Here is a 25052-nt window from a genome sequence, read left to right on the forward strand (position 1 = left end):
ATTCTATCCTTATTAATGGGGAAAAAAAATGTAAAACCTCCATTCATAATTTACAAGACAGACGGAAGAACCAGTAGACAATTTATATAACACCTTATATTTTAGACCCACTCTACAGTCTGTTGCTTTCTTCACATACCATTCATCTTTTTCCTCTTACACCTACTGGCCTTCTTCATCAATTCACAACCTTTATACATTGGCTACTCTTAATCTGCTATCTATAATCCATTAAACACCTATTAATTGTGATCATTTGCATGCATGATGCCTTTTATAATCTCTTATCTTAGGAGAAAAATAATAATAATAATAATTGATATTGATAATGCATTGATAAAATAATGCAATTCCACACAAATTCCTAATCAGGAAACACTAAAACTACTCATTTATCCACCTTGTCAAGATTCTGCTAACGTGGAAAATTACACTCTTTACAAGGATGCCGTAGGATATAAGCACACTCATCTATTATCACAGGCTGATCTACACCTATAAACTGCCACACATATATAACAATTCATGCTTGCTTACCCAACATGTTGCAGAGAACCAACTCGTTCGCAGGAAGAGACCTATGAAGAGAGTTAGAATATACAGGTTTTGCAGAAACTAAACAAAGATCAAGATGTTGAAGTTATCTCCATTATCGTGCTCGCTGGTATTTTGTCCTGTCTCTCTACATATGCTGAGGGAAACCATCCAGCATCGCCTTTGCATAATCCTTCAGACCATCCATGGGGAGAAACCTAAAACCGTTAAAAAAGAAAAAAAACATCACTGGTAAGAGAGGAGCTATTCCAATATGATGATACAGCTAGGCCCCATAATACTTGAATTTAACCAGTAAAATACAAAAAAGGATATTGGAAGCCTTTCAACGAAAAATAAAAGAATAGCTAGCAATTTCAGACTCTGGTTTCTCTCCACTATATTTTCCCTCCACTGCAATTCTAAACCGTTCAAATTAAATTTTGATGATACAAATTAATGTGTGCTTTTAAAAACTATCAAATCTAATTTCACAGTCCAAATTTGCAGTGTTTCCCCCCATTGCAATGGAGGGAAGCCAACTTCAGCAATTTCATAGTACCAAGATGATAGGAATGGCTCAAGTCCAAGGCAGAATGTTTGAGCTAACCATTATCGAGGTGTATGGCTAAAACTTTTGAGTTTCGAGTCAAGATTTAATCAAATTCCAGTAATGGTTTTAGTATAGAAAAGGAGGATTATTTCCAAAATAGATGTGGCATATAAAAATTGCCATGTTCTTAGGAAAATACCTGCCGAACTACAACGTAATCATCAACTGATAAACTTAACTCTCCCTCAGCTTGAGCATCAAATGGGTGTACCACCTGTAAGACAAATGATAAGCATGAATAATCAATTAATAACATAATGGACTGGCAGGTTAAACGAATGATTTAGACAAATTAATGGAATATCCAGAATAGATTTACATATAATACGCTTCTTCGTGCAAACACCCTTTAAACTACTTGAAGCGTGAACAGAGAACGTACTGTAGCCTCTTTATCCTAAAATACACTTCAGTTTGATGAATAAAAGAGGAATTGGAGGGAAAACCAGAAATTTATGGATTGAAACAACAGGAGAACATCAATGATCATATTTCAAAAAAGTAAATAAATATACAAACAGATAATATTCAACACAAAGAAAAATAGATGCAATGCCTTTCGTGACGAGCCAATGCCAAATAATTAGTATGCAATGTCTTCTAGAGCAATACTCAACTGCACTAACACGTTATACATCCGATCCCATTTATAAGAAACAAGTGATGGTTAAAATTTAACCATTACAGGACCGGAGGGAATATTATGTAACAAGCAATGAAGTAGCTCTCAGGACAAACTCAGTCATAACAGGAATCCACAATATATTTACATGACTTGCCTTCGCAAAATAATAGGTGCCCATCGGATTGGTGCTTTGATGATCAAAACCATTCAGATTAGCATTCTCAGATACAGGTTGATTGTATCCATCTCTTGGCACTGGAATGGCAGGAGACTCCTTTGATTGCTTCTCCAGAATCATCTAACTCCAATAATATGCAATAGAAGCATTACATGCCATGAGATTTACCAAAACAGGGGAAAATGTTTAGAATAAATGTAATGCCATTCTTTCCACCTTTATGATGCACATAAGAAGGAAATACTTATAAATCAACAAGGGTAAATAGCAAAGGTACATGGTAGCAAACCTCAGAATAAAGCTTCTCTAAAATAACAAGGGCATGCTCATGATAAGCTCTCTCAGCATCCACCTGTCATAAAGAGGAACAAAAAGATAACGAAAGAAAATTCTCCAAGGGAAGGGAGAAGGGTTCACATCATTTTGTTTGAAGCTCAAAAACTATACAGAACATTGTTAGAAAAATTATGCAACAAAGAAGCGAGTACCTAAGTGAGCAAACATCAGATGAGCTGTACCTAATTTCACAAAATTAGAACCATAGTTCACTGTCAAGAACGTGGATTTATTCAAAGTCTTTCACCCATAGCTCTAGAATTCGAGCCCTATCGTGTCAAAGAATCTAATTTCCACCCATCGCTGCAAGCAATCAAACCTTTGGATAAAAGAATCCGTGCAGGTCATAATTTCTATTTTATCCTCTAAACTCCCACTGCTAGATGGAAGATTTGACAACAAATAGCGTCATCCATCACATTTTATTTGTAGCGAAAAGTATCTGGACCCCAAAAACCGGTTGCAGTGTTGCACAAACCAGATATTAGTATAATGGGAAATTACTTATGTTGGACGAATCTTTCATGAGCAACTAATATTCAGATCTTCCAGATTTCTATGACTAGAATCCATTTATCCATTTAAAATATTACATAATAGAAATGAGCAATGAAGTTTAGTATTTAGCACCAATCAGGCACATAAAGTGAAGCCTGCAGCATGCTAAGAAGTCAAATTATGTCACGTTCACATAGAATCAGCAATGCAATACCATTGTATGAAGGCTCTTAAGAGTTATCTGTTGTTGTTGATCTTCAACTGACACCATAGCAGCAGTTGCTTCTCTACCAAGCGCTACCAAGGCTGATTTAAGTTCTTTCAACCTTGCCTCTGCATTTTGAAGCTTCATGGAGTTCTCTGCAGAAACAGAAGAATCCCTCAACTTTGATCGACGCCTCAAAACTTCAGCAGCCTGATGAAAAGATATCTAACATAAATACTATGCATTTTGAACCACCATATGCATGAAGGCATGCCAGTAAGTTATTACCTGAGCTTCTACCTCTTGAAAAAGTTTGTCATAGCGATAAGCAAGGTGGCGTGCATCCTCTAAAGGAGCTCCTGTAATTTGTGCCCGTAATGGCTCAGAGACCTAGACACAAGATCTGAATAAGAATCATGAGAGCATTGAAAACTTCACCAAGGAGAGGATGGTGGTAGTAAAAGGTATAGCTGCAAGAGCTTCAAATATGAAATTTTCCTAATCTTACAAAATTATAGGTTTCCTTTTAGAAAAGAGTGGTTGTTGGAGACCAGAAGTCATACATCCAAAAGTAATAAGAAAAATAAAAGGTCCATATTTATGGCAATCCCAACCAAGTAATTTAAGCTATTTTAATGATATGGACAAATCCAAGCATATAACCATGTAAAAGTTAACACGGCATCAAAGCTTAATGGCCATAAAATTAGAAATCCCATTAAAAAAAATGATGAACCTGAGGCCTCTCTGGTTCAAACTCAAAGAACATAAGCCCAGGCAATTTTTTTCTTGAAAAAAGAAAAAAGAAAGAATAAAAAGGGTAACAATGATAATACAACTCTTACACCTAAAAGTGAAGAAAGATGAAGTGTACATAAGCTTGCGGCAATTCTAACCAAGTAGCTTAAACTATTTTGATAATATAGACAAGCCCAAGCACAAATCTATACAGAAGTTAACAACGGAGACCAAGTAATGTCTAGTCCATTGGAAAGTGCTAGAATATTAACCAACATATCTGATCATGAAACCTATGGCATTTGCAACAGTCGTCCAAGCTGCCATTCTTAACAAAGGCTTGAAATTTTTTTCCAAGAATTCTCTGTTTCCCTTCAAGTAAAAGATCACTTGAAAACTGATACATAATTTGTGAAACCTTTTTATCAAATTGCCCTTACTGAAAGTAATCTTTTTAGACTGCCAGTGCTTATTTTAGTAAGATATAATTCTAGTTTAGCAATTTGTAAATCAGATAGACTATTTTTTCTGGGGACATTAAATATGTCTGTATCATGAAGAAGAGTGCCAAAGAAATTTTCACTGAGGATTACCTGATGACTGTAGATTGCAAGCAAAGTCTCCCTTTCATTTTGCATTAAATCATATGAGTTACCCATGTGAAGAGAAGCCCTTGCAAGAGGATATTTACTGCTTTCATTCTCAGTCCCGTACTTACAACATTCTTTTGCCAACTTCCTTACTGATGTATACAAGGAAAAATATCAATTATCATCCTTTACAAGGAAATCAACTTTACAGAGGAAAGAAACCGAAATCACCTATCTCCATCTGCTTTGAACTAACAGAGGTTAAACCTTCAATACCACGCACAATATGCCGCTGAAAATTCTGTGAGCGAGACATTAAATAAAAACTTGGCCAGATAACGGGTCGAAATCACTAGCTAGATTCAGGCCAGAAACGGAAGGACGTGAAAATGACATTATAGTAAAATTCCGTCATACTCATACCTTGGCTACCTTAGTAGAATTGTATAATTTTCGCAGTTGTTGGTGACATTGAACTTCTGATTCGTCTGTTATAAGCGGTTCATTGCTAATTTGGCCTAGTTGTCTAAGTATAGCCTGCAAAACAGTAACATTATGATCTTCCAGAATTATAGAAGACAAAAGTCAAACAATTAAACAATTTTTATAAGAAAAGCAGTAAAGTGAAAAATGAACTGATTTCACACTTTTCCTCCTTAGAAATCTACTTCATCAGTTCAAGCCTGAAGTGAAAATATGCCTTATATATAATCCCCCAATATTTTTTTTTTTTAAAAAAATCGGATTGTCTCATTCTACAAAAGAAAATTAAACAGAAGGCTTCACAGTACGACCACAAAAAAGCATGCTATCTAGGAGAAGGTGGACCATAGGTGTCTCCACTTAATCTGGAATCATCCACTTAATCTTCTGAGAGAACATGAATTCTAAGAACTACTAGAATAGAGAAAACCACCTGCTGCTGCTTGGCAACTTGCTCCCTTAATTTGCTAGCCTGCTTCCTTATTGCATCCATTCTCCTTTTCGATTAAAAACAGCAACTTTCTCTCTGTTCAAACAGAAAACGATGGGAGAAAGAAAGAAAGAATATCAGTGGAAAAGGGGATTACCTGGATCTTTCTGTGAGCAGAGATTGGCAAAAAAGTAAAGCTGGGAAGAGAGGGAACAGAAGAGAGGAGAAGGGAACAGAAGCGAGAGTTGAAGGAGAACTGTAGAGAATATAAAGGTTGGGTTGGGACTATAATATCAATTAGTGGGTATCTTTGTGGGAGAATATAAGGGGAAAAGCAACATTTTCATGGCTCCATCGGACACGCGCTTGACTGACGGACTTGATTGCAAAGCCTATATGTATTTGACAGAATATTCTATTATTGGTCTCTGAAATTTTTCCCCAAAAAACAAACTCTGCAATTTTGTGAAAAATTACATGTAACGTTCTATTACATGAAAATATCACTTAATTATCTTAAATTAGTAGTAATAAGTTGCGCGCGCGCGAGCGCTCTCATTTTTATTTTTTTTTTCTTTTTATGTGACATAAATTTTAACTTTTTTGCTTAATATGATAATAGTAATATTAGTGTGATGATATTACAGATGATTTCGAGTTTTTATTTGATGGAGGTTTTTTATTTTAGTTAGCTTAATTCTATTTAATTGATATTTGACCATTGTTGTTATTGTATATTGACTTTATTTATCAGAGCATTTGATTTTTGTTATACCTAAATTCACACATACCGAATCAAAAGACAAATGCAATTTCATCTCAAATTTTCTTCTAATACTTTTTTATGCATTTTCTTTGGTTTTGTCTCACTAAAATTGGTCTAATGTAACAAATAAAAATAATTGAATAAACCAAATATGACTCGTCCAAGTCTTTTAAATAAAAGTTTGAGCATTGAAAGGGAAAAAAAAAATCTGCGTGAGATGTAATTTCATCAACTTTTAAAGATATTATATCCTAGTCTTCTCTAACGTCAATATAGCTAGCCAGTTGAAATTCTGACACCGAACAAATAATAATTCAAATATAACTTACGATGAAATTGTCGGCCCTATGAATCAATAAATAAATTCTACGCGCACACACACTAACGTGTATATTATGTAAAGGGCACTGAAAAACAACTATAATAACATGAACCGAAATTTTAAATCTTGCTCCAGTTGGCAACTTTTAATTTAAGTTGCGCATACTTCAACTTGTGTTCCACAGAATTTTATAGATGAATTGGGTTGTTATAAATTGTGCATAACAAAACTCATTATAAAATATTAATATTTTTATTTTTTTTCTTGGAATGCCTGAGAATTTTTAATTTTAACTTAGTCAAACAAATATATATTTAATTACCGTTTGTTTCCCAGCTATCCATATAGTTTTTAAAGAACCACATTTTTTCAGCTAACTATTATTTTTGCTCTTAAACTTTTTTGCGGGTATTTTAAATTTAATTTTAGGTTTTTTTCTCAAACTTTTAAAATTCAAATACATTATTGTCTCGTTATTCACACTTCGTTTGATGACTATTATTTGCTGATCTAAATTTGCTTTGTTGACTTTTTTGGACCGTATAATATGCAAGTGGACATCCAATCAAAATTAAATAGGGTCAATTTTGCGTTCAAAATATTTGCCTCCAGATACTTGTGTTCTGAACTTTTATTTTTGAATCATTTTTTTTAAATGTTAAAAAAAACCACAACCACACATATCCTAAAATACATCTACTTTGATGTCATGTGATCCAAAAAAAGTCAATAAAATATGACCAACTAAGCAAATAACATTCAATATGCAGCGTGTAAATAGCAAGACAAGGGAGGTGTCGAATTTTAAAAATTCAAGGATAAAAATGACTGAAAATCAAATTCAAAATACCTGCAGGGTCCCCGAAAAGTTCAAAGGAAAAAAATCAACTTTAAGAAACGTGTAATTTTCCGGAACAGATGTCATCAAACAAAAGTTAAGAGCCAAAATAGGGAAGAAAAGAAAAGTAGTTGGGCAGAGAAAATAATAGGACTAGTCAAAACCAAAACCGAAACATAAAGGACAGCTTTGAAAAAGACTTGTTATAAACCTTTATCTTTTCAAATACCATAAACATAAAGTAATAACACTGCATCTAATTATGTGGTCTCTACTTTCTACTGTTTTTTTTTTTTTAACTTCCTAGTTCTTACTGTTATTTTTTTCTGCTTCATGGTAAAATAAACACCATCAACATGTCTCCACTTATTAATTATTATGCAAAAGACGCATGAACTTACTAATCAATATGTGTATATATAAAAAAAAAACTTTGCGGAAAGAAAACAAAACCATGCATGAAAATAATAATTAAAAAAGACTGTAAAATTATCAATCCCCCATTATTAGATCATTTGCACTTTGTTAATTGCCATAACTACGATAACACGGTAATTGTTAAAAGAAAGAAATTGATGAGTTGAGTGCCAATGAATCAGTCTGATCTGATCATCAAAGTCCATTCATACGCCGTACTTTGTGGTCATGTTTTTGGACTGTGTTAGATGAAATCTAAGAAGGGAACCGCGGAAGAATTAGATCCTGAGAATGACATGTGCTTGATATGAGACCTTTGAGCCACTGTATAACCCAACAATTTCAGATTACCGAGAAGAAAAATCCCTTGGCGGATGCCACAACACAATCGTGCCAGACCCAGAAGGACCGGTTGATCGCTCGGCCACAGGTCGTCACTAGATTGTGGTTCTTGTCTCCTTCATGCTCAAGGACACAGAGGAACGAACCTATTGAACATATCCTGTTCAAGTCAAGTAAGGTCGTGTCCTGTTCAATCTCTTGGCGTTTTTGAATTTTGATCGGTGTGTGAGGGTGACTTCCATTCAACTATTTTTTTTAAAGGACGACAATATCCACCAACTTAAGTGCGCGAACTTGACAGAAGGGTAATAGTGATCTTCGCGTCAATGAGGGCAAAAAAGTGATGTTATTTTCTTTTGATTGACTCTCTCTTGGTGTTACTGTTCATCGTACCTCGGGCTCGTTGGCGGGTACCAGACGGCATCAGGGAGTGTACATCAAGTGGCTCTATGCCTCTATCTATGGATTTACCCGTGAAACTATGTTCCACTCTCCAACTAAGTCCCTGTTTGCTGGTTGGCGGGTACCAGACGGCATCAGGGAGTGTACATCAAGTGGCTCTATGCCTCTATCTATGGATTTACCCGTGAAACCATGTTCCACTCTCCAACTAAGTCCCTGTTTGTTCCCTTGACTAATGTTTTTAGAAGACACATCATTTATGCACCCTACGTTATATATGAAGATCCTTTCCGCGATTTCGACGGTAGGCATCTTGGGAGTGACATGACACGTGAGGCTCAAGCATACCTAGATTATATTCACTAAAGCATTAAATTAATGCTTAGGTGAATAAGTTTGAAAAAATTTAAGACCAAATTTTAGTAAAATTATGTCCTTTTTTTTAATGTTTGAATTTATTCAAACCATACCCAGTCAGGTTTGAACTCCTAAATATCCTAATACAAAAAAAAAATTATTTGAAAAATATACATAATATAGTAAGTATTAATGAATTTTTTTAAATTTTAGGTTATTTATACTAAGATATCATATATTTAAATACATTGTTATAGATATTTTTTAAAAATATTAACAATATTTATAGTGTCATATTTTTATTACTTTTAATTTATAAAATATTTTAAAATAATATTTAAAACGTATTTTAATATTGATTTTTAAATTTCAAGATCCATGCTCTTTTTAAAAAAAATTTTAAATTTTCTATATCGTTTAAATATTCAAAAAATATATTTTTATAATAAAAATAATTAATTTAAAATAAAAATAAATTAAAATTAATTTTAAAAATTAAAAATTAAAAATTCAGGTATGATTCTGAAAAACTTTCCACAGAACCACCTCTACAGTACTGAGATATTATACAGGAAGCTAGATTGATTTTAGGAAGAAGATGGTTTGTAAACATTATTTACATGTCTAGAGACTTTGTCAAATATGTTGATACTTTAACTAAGTTTACTTAGACACTTATCACAGAGAACTATTTCTTTAACCACTCTTCACCCCTCCTCCATTTATCCAGGAAGAGGAAGAAGGGAGAGAAATAATCTGTTAGATGTATCTTGAACATGTAATCATAATCTTCAATAAATCATCTTTTCAATAAAAAAAAATTTCAGGCCCATCAAGTTCAGACTTGTTTGGCCCCATCGCGCCGGAACTACCAGCGCTAAATTTGACCCATGCTTTCTGAGCGTACCAAGTCTTCGACTAAACAGTGACAAAGCACAGTGTGCAACTACAAGTCTAAAGCAAGAAAACAATGGATCATGGATCGGAGAGCCAGGGCATCCTTGTTCACTGGTTGAATTCTTTTGCACAACATATTACAATAATAACAAGAATAATTCAAAAAGCAGGTGCTGCTCGATTTATACAAATTAATATACACTTAAAATTCAGGTGAACAAATGCTGACTGTGATTACAAATTCAACAAATGTGGGATTTCATTCACGAAGAAAGGGGGGGGGGAAAGTTTACACGTCCGATTAGGACACGAGTTAGACGAACCAGAATTTCCTTTCATAAATGGGCGTGATGAAGGGCATATCTCAATCATAAATCTGCCTAAAGAATGAATGCAATTCAGAGGAAGATGATCCAGCCCCTTTCGCTGTTTCCCTCCATCACTTCCTGACTTGCAATAATGTCAGTGAAATAAATGTAGACTCCACATACTTTTGGTTTCTCAGGCAATCTACTCGGAGTCATAAAAGTCACTTGGGCATGGGGTCATGACCTCCGATTCAAGCACCTGGACCACTCGATGCATAGTGGGTCGATCCTCTGGACTCGATGAAACACACTGAATGGCCACAAAGAGTAAGGCATTGAGGCTCTCTACTTGCACTCCCTCACATGAGGGATCAACAATCTCTCTTTGCCTATTTTCGGTAATGAGAAAATTCAGCTGCGACCAAAATGGAAGTGCCATTAGAACAGCAACTCAATTAGTTTGCTTTGCAGTCACATAAAGAGCTACAGACTCGTGCACCCAAACAAGTAATTTCAAGGATTTCGCCTTGAGACATAGAAAGAAGACTGAGTGCCAGTGAACAAAACTAAAGATTGTCCAAAGTTCTGAAATAGACCAAGAGATCCAGATGCTGACGCCAAACAGAAAATTCAAGTGCCATAAAGGGAAGAACAAATTAATGGAGTTAAAATCATTTTAAAAAAAGTGAACAGAGATATAAATCAAAGTGTTTCTAATAAAATCCGCATGATTTGAATTTGGTTGCTTGATATTGACTAGTTTTCACAATGGGATAAAGATAAAGGTAAGAGAAGACAACTAAACATTTAAATTAACTAGCTTTTAATTAACAGACATCATATGCTGAGTAGTTTAAAACCACAAGCGCATACACAAGAAGAAAATCTAAGAGAAGGTGCATGACATACCCAACCAACAATATTGAGACCTTTTTCAATGAATGATGCATCTGTTGGACGCTTTCCACTTAGCACTTCAAGTACCAGGACACCAAAACTATAAACGTCAGTTTTTTCAGTTGCCCTACCACTTTGCATGTACTCTGCCAGAGAAAAAGAGGCTCAATTAGAAAATTGAAGGGTTCATGTACAGACTTGATCATCTTATACAAATTCATATTTTGAATAGCTTACCTGGGGCTAGATATCCAAATGTTCCAGCAACAATGGTGGTGATATGAGATTCTTCATCTTCCAGAAGTTTGGCAAGCCCAAAATCAGAGACTCGTGCATCCAGGTTGCCATCTAGTAAAATATTACTTGACTTTATGTCACGGTGTATGACCCTGGGGGAACAATCATGGTGCAAGTAGGCAAGCCCTTTCGCAGCTCCCATGATTATATTCAAGCGTGAATCCCAGTCTAGCTGCTCAGATTTTTCTGTGCAATGTGTCAGAGAATGTCATTCTCACTAATTATGGTTATACTGTGGTATATTTCAGATCAGTGGTAAGAGAATAACCAGTGCAGAATAAGTGAGAAGGTCACATTTATTTAACAATTAACCAAAAGCAAAATCACAATGGCGTCAGCTCCCAACTGATATGAATCTTTGGGAGAACCATAACCCCAAAGTTAGCTCTGGAGACTGGAGATAAAGAGTCTGAAGTTAATACAAGCCTTCGGTTAGAATTCCAAACTTCAATGTAAGACTCAATTCTCATACCTTGCAATTAGGTCATACCATGCTTCATAATTCATAAGATTCATACTGCATAGGAGGAGATAAATAGAGGGTGAATGGCAGTGTAAAGCTCTGGACATGAACCTTCCAGAGAATGTGCCCCAAAATCTGGCTCATGAAGTTGGAGAGCCCAAAATTCATGTAAGCCCCACATTAGCATCCTATGCACCCTATGTGGGATTCATGTCCCATACCTCACACTTGCAACATAAAACTTGCTCCTGTTCTATGAACAATTCCCCCGTTGAATTGGAATTTCACATCCATGAAGCGTCTATGGCTCACCAACTCAGTTGCTATGACAATGGAAATATTTCTATAGTCTACATATTTCAACGTCAAGAATTCTTAACGAATCACATATAGATAATTCCATGTTGTGAGTCTCATGTGACCTACTTTAAGAGGCTTTCCAAGATTTCATTAATGATCACCAGATATATGCATTGATCCTTTATTCATCATCTGTTACTTAAGATGCCCACAAGCATTCAAAACAACAGAATATATTGATAAGAATATAGCATTAAAATTAAAATCTTACCATGAAGAGCTTCATCAAGACTTCCACCAGGTAAGTAATCATATATTAACAACTTTGATGTAGGTGAATTACAATACCCTCGTAAGTTTACTAGATAACGATGCTTTATGCTTCCAAGAATTTCAAGCTCTCTCTCAAAAAAACGATCAAAGCCATCATTCAACTTAACAATCCTTTTCAAAGCAAATTGGTTCCCATCATCCATTGCAAGCTTGTAAACTGTACCAAATCCGCCACATCCAATTATGTGTTCCTCATTCAATGTCTCTAGTTTCTTAATGATGTCTTTTGAAGAATATGGTAGATCTCCATGAAACATCACAATGAAGCTCCTGCCATACATTTATTCAGAATATATTAAATCTCAGGAGCTTACAAAGACAGGAAACAAAAAGTAGCCCGATTAGGTGTTATTTGCATTACAAAGAAAGCTGAAGAACACACCTCCACCAACATCCATCGCCAGACTTTTTTGGTCATTTTTACCAAACTTTTTATAAAGAAAGCAACCCCAGAAGCACATGAGTGCAACTAAAAGAAGTGCACCAACAGTTGCTGAAGCACTGATAAGCAACCGACCAGAATATTTCTTCTTTCCATTTTGGTTTTGGTCTGCCAAGAGTAACATGATAAAAAATGACTTGGTGACCATGTCAGTTGATCATCAAACATTGCTAGAAACAACAAATGATATGATATGAAAATCATCCACTGTATCCACTTCATTCTTATAATAAACCAGACAACATTGTGGACCTTTTTGCTTGAGAACTTTGTAAATAAATAAAACAAAAAATACGTAGTAGATATAGCATTCAGTTTTATACAACAACAACAACAAGCCTTTATCCCACTAGGTGGGTCGGCTACATGAATTGCAAGACGCCATTGTGCTCTATCATTTATCAAGCTTTTAGAAATATTATTAATTAAGAGATCACGTTCAACAACTTCCAAGAGTTGTTCTCTTAGGCATAGCATTCAGTTTTATAAAATTAAGAAATAAGCAAGCATCTGTTTGCTTTATATAATCAATAGTTCATCATCAAATGCAGCATAATTTTCCTAATATGTTTATTACATGTAGTAATAGCACTGAACTACAGCTCAATGACATATACAAATCCCATCAGCCAGGTATATTTGGTGAAGAAATTATGTGTCTTTGGAGAACCCAGGGTGCTCCTTAGTTTGGAACATTTATTTACTGGCTACCTCCAGAAGGTAGGAGGAAATACGGAGGGAAAAGCAATAAGAGATGTAGACATGAATGCTAAGAGATGTAGACATGAATGCTAAAATCTTAGCAGATAGATTTCTTTCTCCGCCTCTAAGAGGATAGTTATTTATTTCATCCCAAGCCAACTAGATGTGCACTCAAATTACAACTTTTATTTTGAAAAAAAAAAAAAGTCCACAAAGGAACAAAAGCTGAAAGACAAATTTACTTGATAACATTATTAAATTAAGTGATAAAAATCAAACAATAAAACAAGTGAAAGGGCTAAAATGAAAGTTAGGCGGTGAGTAAAAATATATGGACTAACTAATGTAAACACACGGCCTTACCAATGGTTGAGGATTGATTTGTAGGCGAACCATCTTTACACATTACATTGATTTGAGCTCCACACAAACCACGATTACCAACAAAGCTGCAAGAAAGCATACATATTCAACTCAATCTTCAAGAGCAAAAAATTTTGTGGTTCCTAAGCAGTTAGACTCTTCAGTTAGGACCATCAGTAATAATACACTTGAGGCTTTGTTTCAAAATTGTTGGAGGGATTGAAAAGCACAACTATAAAAAAAATATAAATGTATTTAGTCTTTAGTTTCTTCAAGCTATGCAGTTAAAATTTTCCAATCAAATCAAAGTTTCAATATGTTTTTAGAAGGGGAAAGAGAAAAATGAACACCTGCCATCTTATACAGGAAAAGAAAAGGCAATATATTTCTCGTCATATTACACAGGGGAAGTGATCCTCTTTTTTTCCATAAAAAAAATAAAAATAAAAATCCTCTTATTAGACTTCGTTGTGTTTTTTCAAATCATCATAAGATGTCACATGACACGTATAAAGTACAAAACTAGGAACAATTTGTCCAACACTGAAATTTAGTCAGTCTTCAAAACCAGTCTATGATCCTCTCAGTTTCAAAGGCATTTGAAAGCAGGTGAGCTGAAATAAATGTTCTTGCTCAAATTTCTATCAAAAGTAAAGACACTGGCCATCGGAAAAGTAAAACTTGGAAAACACAGTAAAGTTAAAAAGGGGGAAATGACAATTTGAGTACAAAAAAATAAAAAGTCATCAGAGACAGTGGATGCAGGAAAATGTTTCCTAATACGCAACACCATGACCTTTTATGAGAATTTTATTGTAGAGAGACGAAAAATAAGTGTGTACCGGAAATGAGCTGAAAAAGGGATACTTTTTTTTAAATTATCATAATCAGTGTCTTGGAAGTAAATGAAATATATTCTCCAATGTAATATTCCATGTAGCCGACCCCACCTTGCAGGATAAAGCATGTTATTGTTCTATTCCATCATTTTTAGTAATTCTTATAGAAGATTTAAATATCACATCATATTAGTTGCTTTTTGGTTTCTTCAATAATTGTCCAAATCTTGCCAAAAACAGAGGTCTTGCATGAGAAACTCTAGCATCTGGAAAATTATATACAGTAAGTTTGATATCAGTGATGCAACTTGTGGAAGATTTTGCTATAAATAGATTAAAACTTAACCCCATTGTTGTATGTTTATCTTATCTAACCCCATTGTTGTATGTTTATCTTATCTTTAGGGACATTCTTCTAAAAAAGTCTTTGCCTCATGTCATGGCTAGAGATAGAGGCCTCCCTATTTGTAAACAATCCGAAACAATTCAAAAAGAATATAGTTCTCAGCCTTCATCTCTGCCTCATTCATTTTCTAACCTTTCAATTCAACACAACTATTCTCATTTCCTTCTGCAATTTTTATTGAAAGAAAAAGGAGCATGAAGAAAAATTCAGAGGAAACCGCAAAACAATCCCTGCACAAAGGTGAGCTCAATATATTACCAAATGAAGCACAAAGCAGAATAAATGAGGGAGCTTTACTTACGAGTCCCCAGAAAAGTTAGCAAGCACACCATCAGAAGGTATTGGTCCGACCAGAAAGTTGGTTGAAACATTACTTCAAAGTTCAGAGCATCAAGCATGACCACAAGAAGAAGATTCAATTTTCCTTTCATAATAAAATTAACGAAAGATATAAATAAACAGGAGAAAAGTCAAAGAAGAAAACCAAGGCTACTTACAAATTTTTGAGATTATACAGTTTGCCAAGTGATGGAGGTATATTGCCACTGAAGGAGTTACTTGATATGTCCCTACAGAAGACAGGGATATGGTAAATGGAACTGATCCGTGCATCCTTAGAACAACATAAATTGGATGAAATGAACCATAAACTAACTGGAAATTCTACCCTTCTCTACAATTGCCACACATACATTTGTATCATTACAACTTACAAGCACGCACTAGCCAAAGTGCAACCTTAGTTCAACTGTTGCAGTTTTTTATCTTTCCCTTTTCTCCAAGTGTTTAAACATTTCTCAGAAAAGGAGAACATAATTAATAGTACTACAATACACATAACTTATCCAGACCAAAATAATGGAATATAAAGCACTACTAGTGTACAAAACCAAGAGATCACTCACAAACTTCTGAGCTGTGAAAGGTCTCCTAGTTCACTTGGAATTGCTCCACTAAGGTAATTTCCCTGCAAGAATCTGCACAAGAAAGATTCAGATTATTCCCAACAGCAATCAGTCGAAACCTCTAAAAAAAGTAAGTAACCTACTATTTCCCATTACCAATCTTGCTTTCTAGGAAGTCAAGTTCTATAGAAGGCCAGCCCCAAAAAATACCTCGATATGTCAGTGTGAAATCAATATATCAACATATCCGTATAAAATCTATATCAAGATGCACTAATCACAAGTCATGAATAGCATGGCCCATCCCTCATGTTTTGCGTAATGTATGGGAAGAGGTGTTTAGTCATGTTGTTAAATCACTTTATTATAATATCTTCATCTACTAAGATAAATCACATTTAATTTCCCAACTTAAAACAGTAACATGGAAAAGCAACTAAATAAGATACATACATTCTCTGCAACTCAGTGCAATTTCCCAATTCAGATGGAATTGTCCCATAGAAATTGTTGTTGTGAAGGGCACTACAGCATATGCAGATGATGATTAAATCAGCTCCAACAGGTAAGCAATAAAGCAACAGAATCAAATGTCTCAAAGAAAAATTATACACAATCAGAAATACATACAGAACAGTCAAATGCTCCAGCCTCCCCAGGTCAGGTGGTATAGACCCACTCAACTTATGGCGAGCTAAACTCCTAGAATATCACCAATGAAAGTAAAGTTAGATGTAAGATTGAGAAAAACTTGTCTGCTCGCAGCACACCTTATCCAAGATTTTCATTTACTAATACAACATGAATATGATGTTCTATATCTTTTTCAAACTAAGGGGGAAATCCATAAAAAAGAGCATTAACAAGATTAAAAAAATCATCTAAAAATTAAATCACAATATCCTGCTTTACCCCAGCTCTAATGCAAACCAACTGACAAGGGTGGATGAAACACAATATTAGTACAGATGATACACAATATCCGTATACAATTACATCCGCTAGGCAAGAGAAGTTATCATAGGAACTCACAGATTTGTAACTCTCTTGGATTTTGGATCACATTTGACTCCTTTCCATTTGCATGGGTTAGGATCCCCAGGCCTCCATTGCAACAAGATACCATCTGAGCTAACAACTGCTGTCCTGAAACTGAGAAGTGCCTCACCTAAAGATACAAATAATATATATACCATCAATGTGATCTAGCAAGAGAGGGTCCCCCGCCCCAGACAAGTTAAATAAGACAAAGACGGTACATAAGCAAATGATAATTTTAAAATGTGGAGTTCAAAATATCTATTCAATTCAAAATATTAACTATAGTTAAAAAAATTCAGACAAAATGAGGGTAATCACAAAAACATATACTGTACAAGTCCGTAGACAAGCTTTTCATTTTTGTCCATAGCATACGCGCTGTGTATAGAAGTTTTACTTATGAACAATATCTTCCCACAGACATGTGAAAAGATATCATTGACATGTAAAGCTTTTAACATCCAGTAAAATAGTGAGAACGCACTTGTCATAGCTAGCAATTATTGACTCTGGAGTAACAAATTAAAGATAGGAGGAAGAAAAACCATGGAGTTACCATCAGGACTGATCGCTTCATTATGTGTGATTACAATACATATCAGTAAAACATCAATAAGCCATGGCCATTGCCATTTCATCAGACAAATGTCCATAGCAAACACTGTTCAAGCATAATACAGATGCTAAAAGTCATCTGAAACAGCAATATCCAAAATGCGTTCCTCCCACCATGTTGCTATCTATTTGGTAGTAACATCAACAGCTGCATAAGAAAGCCTGCAGTGGAAGCAACTAGCCTGGAACAAAAGAGAAAATAATAACTTAGAACAATAATTTAATCAAAGGAAAAGTGGCAATGACGCAAAAAAATAAAAGAAAAAACTTCAGTTGGCCTTTATGGGTATCTATCAATAGTTCACATGGCAATTAAGATACAAATGTAACCAGTATACATAATTTCACAAAGAAAGTGCTTCCCAATGTAAATTTTCTTTCTGTTTTAGATTAGAGTGATGCACAGATATAGAATGACGCGTGCAGATAACCTTAAGGCATGGAAATACAAGGTTTGTGTCTTAGCATTTTGCAGCAGCGTTACAGAATTATATCCCAATAGAAATGTTACTTATAAGACCCTATTTTATCGCCACCTTTTTTACCTGCTAGTTTGCAATTGATTTAATCTAAAATAATAAATTATTTTTGTAATTAAAATTGACCGGAAAAGTAATAGTAGAGGAAAATTGGTGGTGTCAGAACAACACTACTCATCTCCCAATTTAATGTATTTTTTTATTCAAAAAAAAAAAAGATTAAAGAAGCAATCACCCGAGTGAAATAAGGCGTTAGGCTTGAAACACCTCTTCAGGTTTTCAATTATATTTCTCATTCCCAGCGTGACCGGAAGGGTCAACCAACAAGAAGAATTACTACTATAAACCAGACAAAAACTACCCAAAAAAAAAGGGAAAACAAAGGCACAACCAAAGCATCATAAACACCGATGTGCAAACAAATTTCCTAAGACTCTTTTATCCACACAGCCGACAAAGCTTACAATGGAGGGGGGGAGAGGAGGAGGAGGAGGAGGAGGAGTATGGAAGCAAGAGAGGAAAGCTACTGTACAGCTTAAAATACACTAAGAAATTCAGCATTTAAAATCAAACACAAGCAATGCATCAGCCCAATCAGAACATAGGCAACAAATCCAGCTTCGTCAATCGGTCTTAAATACATGAATAGAAAGAAATCTAGAGCAAAGTACATTGCGCTGTGAATGAATCACGCCAAACCGATGAAGCAGAGAGAAAATCCACACTGACCTGGATTCGATCTAGGACGCAAAAGTTGGAGAAATGCAAGTTGAGCTGGAAGCGAATAACTACAACAACTCCTTTCTTCTCTCTCCTATTGCCTGAAAATTGTGTGAATCCAGAGAGAGAAGTGTGTGGTTGGGTTGTGTGAGTATGTTGGTGCGTGAATAGATGCTTTAGGAATTATAAGGGGCATCAGCACAGCCAATGAGAGAGAGGATGTTTGGCACGTGCTAGCTCAGACACATTGTACGTGCGACCGACGCCTTCGTTCCAGAACTCGGCTACTACATTGACGCATGTACTTTTGCTACACTTGTGTACTCACTCTGTGTCACTCCGCTTACGGCTCGCCTACGGTTCCTCACTTACGGTTCTACAGAAAGCCCTGTTCCGATAATAAAGATTAAAAAATTTAATTAAATTAGTTGTTCATTAAAAAAATATTAATGTTATAAAATGTCTCATTTAATTAGAGAAAAATGACATTAAATCCTCAAAATTATAAAACTTATAATAATTAGATCCCCAACAAAAAAATTTAAAATATTAATTTAGATAATCATAAATTTAGAAATCTAATTACAAATAAAACATTTAAATTTTAAATATAACTTAGTTTGCAGTTGATAAAAAAAATAAAAATATAAATTTGAGTCTTTACATTTTGCTTGAATTTTACGATAAATTCTTGCACTTTTTTTAGTGGTCTAGATTCATCTAAAACATTGAAAAACAAAAAAGTAAAGATATAGAATATTAAAAAAAGTGTAGGGACTTATAGTAAAATTAAGTAAAATACAGAAATTTAAAAGTTATATTTTTAAAAAAAAAAGTTTACTAGAAATGTAACTATCATAAATTTTAAGTTATGAGACTTTATTATCATTCTCTCTTTAATTATTTACATGAGAAACTATTCATTTTAATAAAAACTCATCTTTAATAAATAAAACAACAGGAATGATTAAGAAAAATTATAAATTTAAAAGAAAAATATAGTGAACGCTTACTTTTAGGATCAAGTAAGCTTTTTAACTATTACGTGCTTGGTTTAACTAAAAAAGGGATGCACCAACTTATATAATCAAATGTTTCAAGTTTAAATCTTTAAAATGTAGCCCAATTAAATAACTTTGTAATTGATATTCCTAAATGAAAGAGTCCTACTCATTTCTTATATTATGGTAAAGCTTGTCCCAAGTTTTATACGTAGCTCTTACATCTAAACTTGGAGGGAGGAAGAATACTTTTATACTATGTTTGAATACACGTAAATTTAATTTGAATTTGAGTCAAATTCATTATTTGAATAATTAAAAAGTATGAATTTTGGATTTGATCCAAATCCAAATATAAGTTCTCTCTTAATTTCTTTATAATTTAAAATCCTTTTTAAACTCCTATTATTTCAAATCCTAACTCAGGTTTTTTTATAATTTGACCTAAATGCATGAAGGCTTGATCGACTTGCTAACAGTAATTAGATCGAACCATCACAGTTGAAAAACAACCTACCACCGTTGACCAGGATGAGACAGCCGACTTTCACTGAGATCGGATTGACAAGGACAATGGAGACCAGATGGCAAACTTCTATTAGGATTGAACCGACATCAATGATGTAACACACCAATTTTTTTTTTAAATAATTTAACTCAACCTAGTTGGGTTACAGCCACCCAACACATTTTTTTTATATCAATAATTTTAAAATATTTTTAATTGGCTTAAACTCGCACAATATAATATTTCAGATAAATTTTTACCTCCCACATGCCATTAGGCTAAATCACATTTGTCCATCCTTATACTCCCAACAAGTAAAATAAGCAATTTAGTCAATTTTCAACACAAGCCAGTTATTTGGCCTTATAATTATGCCATTTTAACCAATCAAAGTAAACCAAATATTAAAATTACAGTTATCTAAATTGTACTAAAAATAGAAATAGTTTGAAAGGCATGATTACATTTATATATTCATATAATTGACAATAAACAAAAAGCCCTAATATTGGCAATATAACACATTATAAATTATAAATTAAATACCCAAAAGAGACAGTGGATCTATACCACTAAGTCTCTGGGACTCCTCCACGTGTTACTCATGGCTCTTCTCCTGAAAATTGTTAACTACATAATGAGACTCAAAAGTCCCAGTAACCAAAGCCAATTTATGATAGTGTATACAAACAGTTAAGTGTGTGTTACTAAGTGGGAAAAAAAAAATAATATAATTCCAACAAAATATAAGAAATATTACAATACACACAAACAACCATCCTTATATCCCTCCATTAACCTCGAGCCGTAACCCTCACTCAGTGCTAAATTACCCGGCCAAAGTTAGATTAGCTCGAGCCCTTACAAGCCACCTATTGAGCTCCAATAAGGCGTACCACGTGGCACATAAATATAACAATAATAACAAGTCTCCCAACACCTCCCACAATAATCAAATAAATTCATAATAATATTGCACAATTATATAATATTACAAAATTTATAATTTCTCCAATAATCACCCAATTAACATGAAGTAACACAAATCACAATTAAAAGCATGGTTACCTCGTGGCTTTTTCAATAAATTATTCCTTAAAATTTCTCTCTCACCACAATCTTCACCAGTAATACAATCTACAAATAACATATTATTTATAAATATTAGTTTCAATTTTGAAACTAATAAAATAATTCTAATAATAGAATTAAAAATATAACATAATTTCTAATCTCAATTTTAATACAAATCTAGAATCAATACTATTAAGTAAAATTTTTAACTCCTCTTTTAATTATCAATAAACATTAATAATTTAAAAATCAACTTCTAAACTAATTTCTATTATCAAAAATTCTTTGTATTTCTTCGTACCTAAAATACCCAAAAATTAAAAATTGAGTCTCTAGCTTAAAATTATAATCCTATAGCCATAATAATTCATTTCTCATCCCAAATAATCATCTAAACCTCAATAAATTAACATATATTTTCAGATCTAGTTTAGAATTTGATCCATAAGCCACAAATTCAAAGATCATCAATAAATTTATACTCTAGAATATTTATTATACTACTAACAACCTCAAAACCATATTTATTCAACATAAATTCATCCCTCTTTCAATCTTAAATTTTCTACCACTACAAAATCAAAAACTAAAGAAGAAGGATGACTAAGAAAAAATTTTAGAACACTTACTTAGTCTTGAAAAGCTTAAAATCACACCCTAAATATCCTATTAAAAACTCTTACCTTAAAACCCAGCACCGGTGAACTTGGCTCACAGACGCTCTCTACCTCAACTCACCACGAAGGAAAGAATGAAGAAATGAAGGAAACAGGTGAGTTTTATAAAAATTTAGTGGGTCTCATATCTTTTTTTTATTATTTCTTCTTTCCTCTCTCTCCCCTTTTTTTTTATTATTATATACATAATCATTGCACCGAAAGCTGATCGCATTTCTTCCTTCTTTCCTTCCTCTTTCTCATACCTTTTCTCTTTCTTTCTTTTTATAATAATAATAATAATTTAATAATATTTATTTATTTATTTTTTTAATTAATTAATATTTATTTTTTTATTTTTTAATTTTAATTTAAAATTATATCCTAAATTAGATTTAATAATCATTTTCTACTAATTGCTTACCTCTAAATATTTTTTTTTAAATTTCTATTAACCAAAATTAACTATTAAAATTTAAATTGGGATGTTACAAATGATAAGAATAGGACAACCAACTTTCACCAAAACCAAATCGACAGTAATGGCAAGGACCGGATGGCCGCCTTCCGTCTCCATTGCCTTTAGTCTGGTCGCCATAGCCGTTGCCGTTAGTCTGATCCAGTGCTAGTAGAAGTCGGTTGTCTGGTTTTCATTGTCTCCATCGATTCAATCTTGGTAGAAGTCATCCATTCATTCCGCTTTGTCCCCATCAGTCCAGTTCCTATGGAAGTCAGTCATTCAAGCCCCGTCGTCATCGTCAGTCCTGTGCCAGTTGAAGTCAGTCATCCTGTCCCTGTTGTAATCGTCCATCCAATCTCAGTGGAAGTCAGTCATCTCATCCTCATTGTAGCCTTCAGTTTGATTCGATGGAAGTCAGTGGTCTCATCCTAGTCATCATTGGTGCCACAATTCGGTTGGCTTTGTTTGTCCTATTTCGTTGGAAGTTGGCCATTTAAATTGTCGGGTTTGACCAATCTTTCAAGTTTCTTTTAAATTCAAATATAGAATTTAAAATTTAAAATTTTACTTTAAATCCAAACAAAAAATTTTAATATTATAATTTAAAATTTTTCATATCATTTGAACAAAGAATTTAGAATTTATGAATTTAAAATATAATATTTTAAATATGAGATTTTAAATATAAATTTCCAACTTAAATCTACCCATCCAAACACAACTTTAAAGCTTTTATTTTGTTGATTAAGGAGGATGCAAATTCAATCATGTAAAAATAATAATTCATTTTTAAAAATTTTATAAAATAATGAGCTTGTAAAACATATTTTTAATTAAAAATGTTAAAAAATTTATAGAATTGTGCGCAAGTTTGTTGTCCTTAGTATTTGAAAGCATCGAATATCAAATATTGAATTAAATCTGCACGAAGTATCTGAAGAGTGTAAATGATTGAAGGAGTAAATACCTGATGGTAGGGGCGCCAATTTGTAGGGCATGAAATTGATAGTCTAAAGTGGATTGAAAACTATGGAATAATAATTCAAGGAATGTGTGTAAATGACAAAATGTGCTCCCAAGATTACCGTGGACGCCCATTCCCAGTGGGACCCGTTTATATCATCATGTCTAAAATGTTTGGTCAAAAGTCAAAACTATCCCGAGAGTCTAGCTTGGAGCTGGAGGGTAGGTAAGGATGTTCACAGGCTCAGATGGGTTTGATTTTGGCTAAAAATTAAATTGAATCGAATCATTTATTTTATTTATAATTGAGACCTGATCAGTTTTTATGGAGCTCAATTCGGTTCGGCTTAATTTTCGATTTGGTTAAGGTTTGGATTGAGCTTCAATGCACTTATTTAATTTTTTTTCCTTTTTCCCATCTTTATAATGGTGTTATGTATTAAAATTAAATCTAATTCTTTTTGACTCCTTTTTTTCATAAATAGAGATATAAAAATATAATAAAATTTCCATGTGATAATGATAATTAATCATAAAAATTGATATAAGTTTTTAAGATTGAAATTATTTAATATTATGCATTTCCATTCAAGTCCTTTAAAAATGTTTATCTATTACTATAAAAAATTCAAAACAATGCTTCTTGTAGATAAATAGTTATATATTTTATAAATAAATAAGTAATATTTTCTAATCAAGTTTGACTCAGTTTGGTTCGATTTCTTATACTTAAAATTGAACTTGAACCAAACCAATCAGTTCTCATATCATAAAAACCGAAGTAGGCTTGATTATTGTTCGGTTTGGATCGGTTTCTTTCGGTTTGGGTTGGTTTGGATTGGTTCTTTCGGTTTAGATCAATTTTGAACACCCTTAAGGACAGGTGCCTCAGCGGGGGTAGAACAGTCAAATTGAAGGAACAGCTAGTCCATTTATATATTTATATAATGTCTCCCATAATTAAGTTCACTCTCTTTTTGATTGAAGAGGAAATTTTGTTAATCAAAAAACTACAGAGTATATACAAAAGGTAGGATGTAAAAAAATAACAAAACAGCTACACAATTAGGTATGAAAAACAATACAAGTAGGAAAAAGTATAAGTATGGTTAACTATGGCCCTGAGTAAAATTAAAAAAAAAAGAGTAATTATCAAAGGTTTTGTCATAAATTTTTTGATTGTGAGACTCCAAAAATTTTCAGTTAAGGGTGCTAATTCTTACTTTCCAAGAGATATGCGTCAAAAGGTAGAATTTTCATCTAAATTTCAGCAGCAAAAGGACATTCCATAAAGAAATGACAAAGATCTTCCACATGGTTACCAGAGTGAGCAATTTTGACTAAAGCTCATCTTCTATACAACCACGCTTAACATTTGTAAGTAGCTTATCTTTAATTGAGATCCAAATGAACATGCATGCCCATTGAGCTATAAGGAGGTTCCACACATGCTTCCATATATTGGATTGTGCTCTTTCCATTTCATATATTAAGAGGTCATATATGTCGATTGAATTGAAAAATTCACCATTACTAGTAAGATTCTTGCAACAAGACTTAAGGGCTGTCGCATCAATATTGACCCAGAGTTCTTCAATCATCTTTAAGATAGGTTGTGGTAGGAGATTTTAAAAATAATCCCATGTCTAGTGTCCTGTACTATCAAGATAATCTAACAAAGACTTCATGAGCACATGTTCGGGAAAATC

General features: G+C 33.6%; 2 protein-coding genes across 2 annotated transcripts; both read right to left on the reverse strand.

Annotated features, from left to right (window-relative positions):
* Positions 1 to 301: 301 nt before the first annotated feature.
* LOC129321227 (SH3 domain-containing protein 2-like) lies at positions 302 to 5521 on the reverse strand. Its single transcript, XM_054966926.1, has 11 exons — positions 5388 to 5521; positions 5234 to 5297; positions 4741 to 4854; positions 4549 to 4618; positions 4321 to 4469; positions 3278 to 3379; positions 2999 to 3199; positions 2240 to 2302; positions 1927 to 2070; positions 1287 to 1361; positions 302 to 752 (listed from the first exon to the last, which is right to left on the reverse strand). The coding sequence occupies exons 2-11, from the start codon at positions 5291 to 5293 to the stop codon at positions 627 to 629; spliced, it is 1104 nt and encodes a 367-aa protein (XP_054822901.1). The 5' UTR covers positions 5294 to 5297; positions 5388 to 5521; the 3' UTR covers positions 302 to 626.
* Positions 5522 to 9629: 4108 nt separating this feature from the next.
* Positions 9630 to 18850, reverse strand: LOC129322239 (LRR receptor-like serine/threonine-protein kinase FEI 1). The gene is made up of 14 exons (XM_054968411.1): positions 18691 to 18850; positions 17424 to 17664; positions 16859 to 16994; positions 16457 to 16528; positions 16280 to 16351; positions 15827 to 15898; positions 15419 to 15490; positions 15223 to 15294; positions 13677 to 13762; positions 12548 to 12719; positions 12108 to 12436; positions 11014 to 11259; positions 10789 to 10922; positions 9630 to 10294 (listed from the first exon to the last, which is right to left on the reverse strand). The coding sequence occupies exons 2-14, from the start codon at positions 17518 to 17520 to the stop codon at positions 10082 to 10084; spliced, it is 1773 nt and encodes a 590-aa protein (XP_054824386.1). The 5' UTR covers positions 17521 to 17664; positions 18691 to 18850; the 3' UTR covers positions 9630 to 10081.
* Positions 18851 to 25052: the final 6202 nt, after the last annotated feature.

The sequence above is a fragment of the Prosopis cineraria genome, unplaced genomic scaffold (assembly GCF_029017545.1).
Source record: "Prosopis cineraria cultivar Desert tree isolate PC_DT_omini unplaced genomic scaffold, ASM2901754v1 PC10, whole genome shotgun sequence".
Lineage (NCBI taxonomy): Eukaryota > Viridiplantae > Streptophyta > Magnoliopsida > Fabales > Fabaceae > Prosopis > Prosopis cineraria.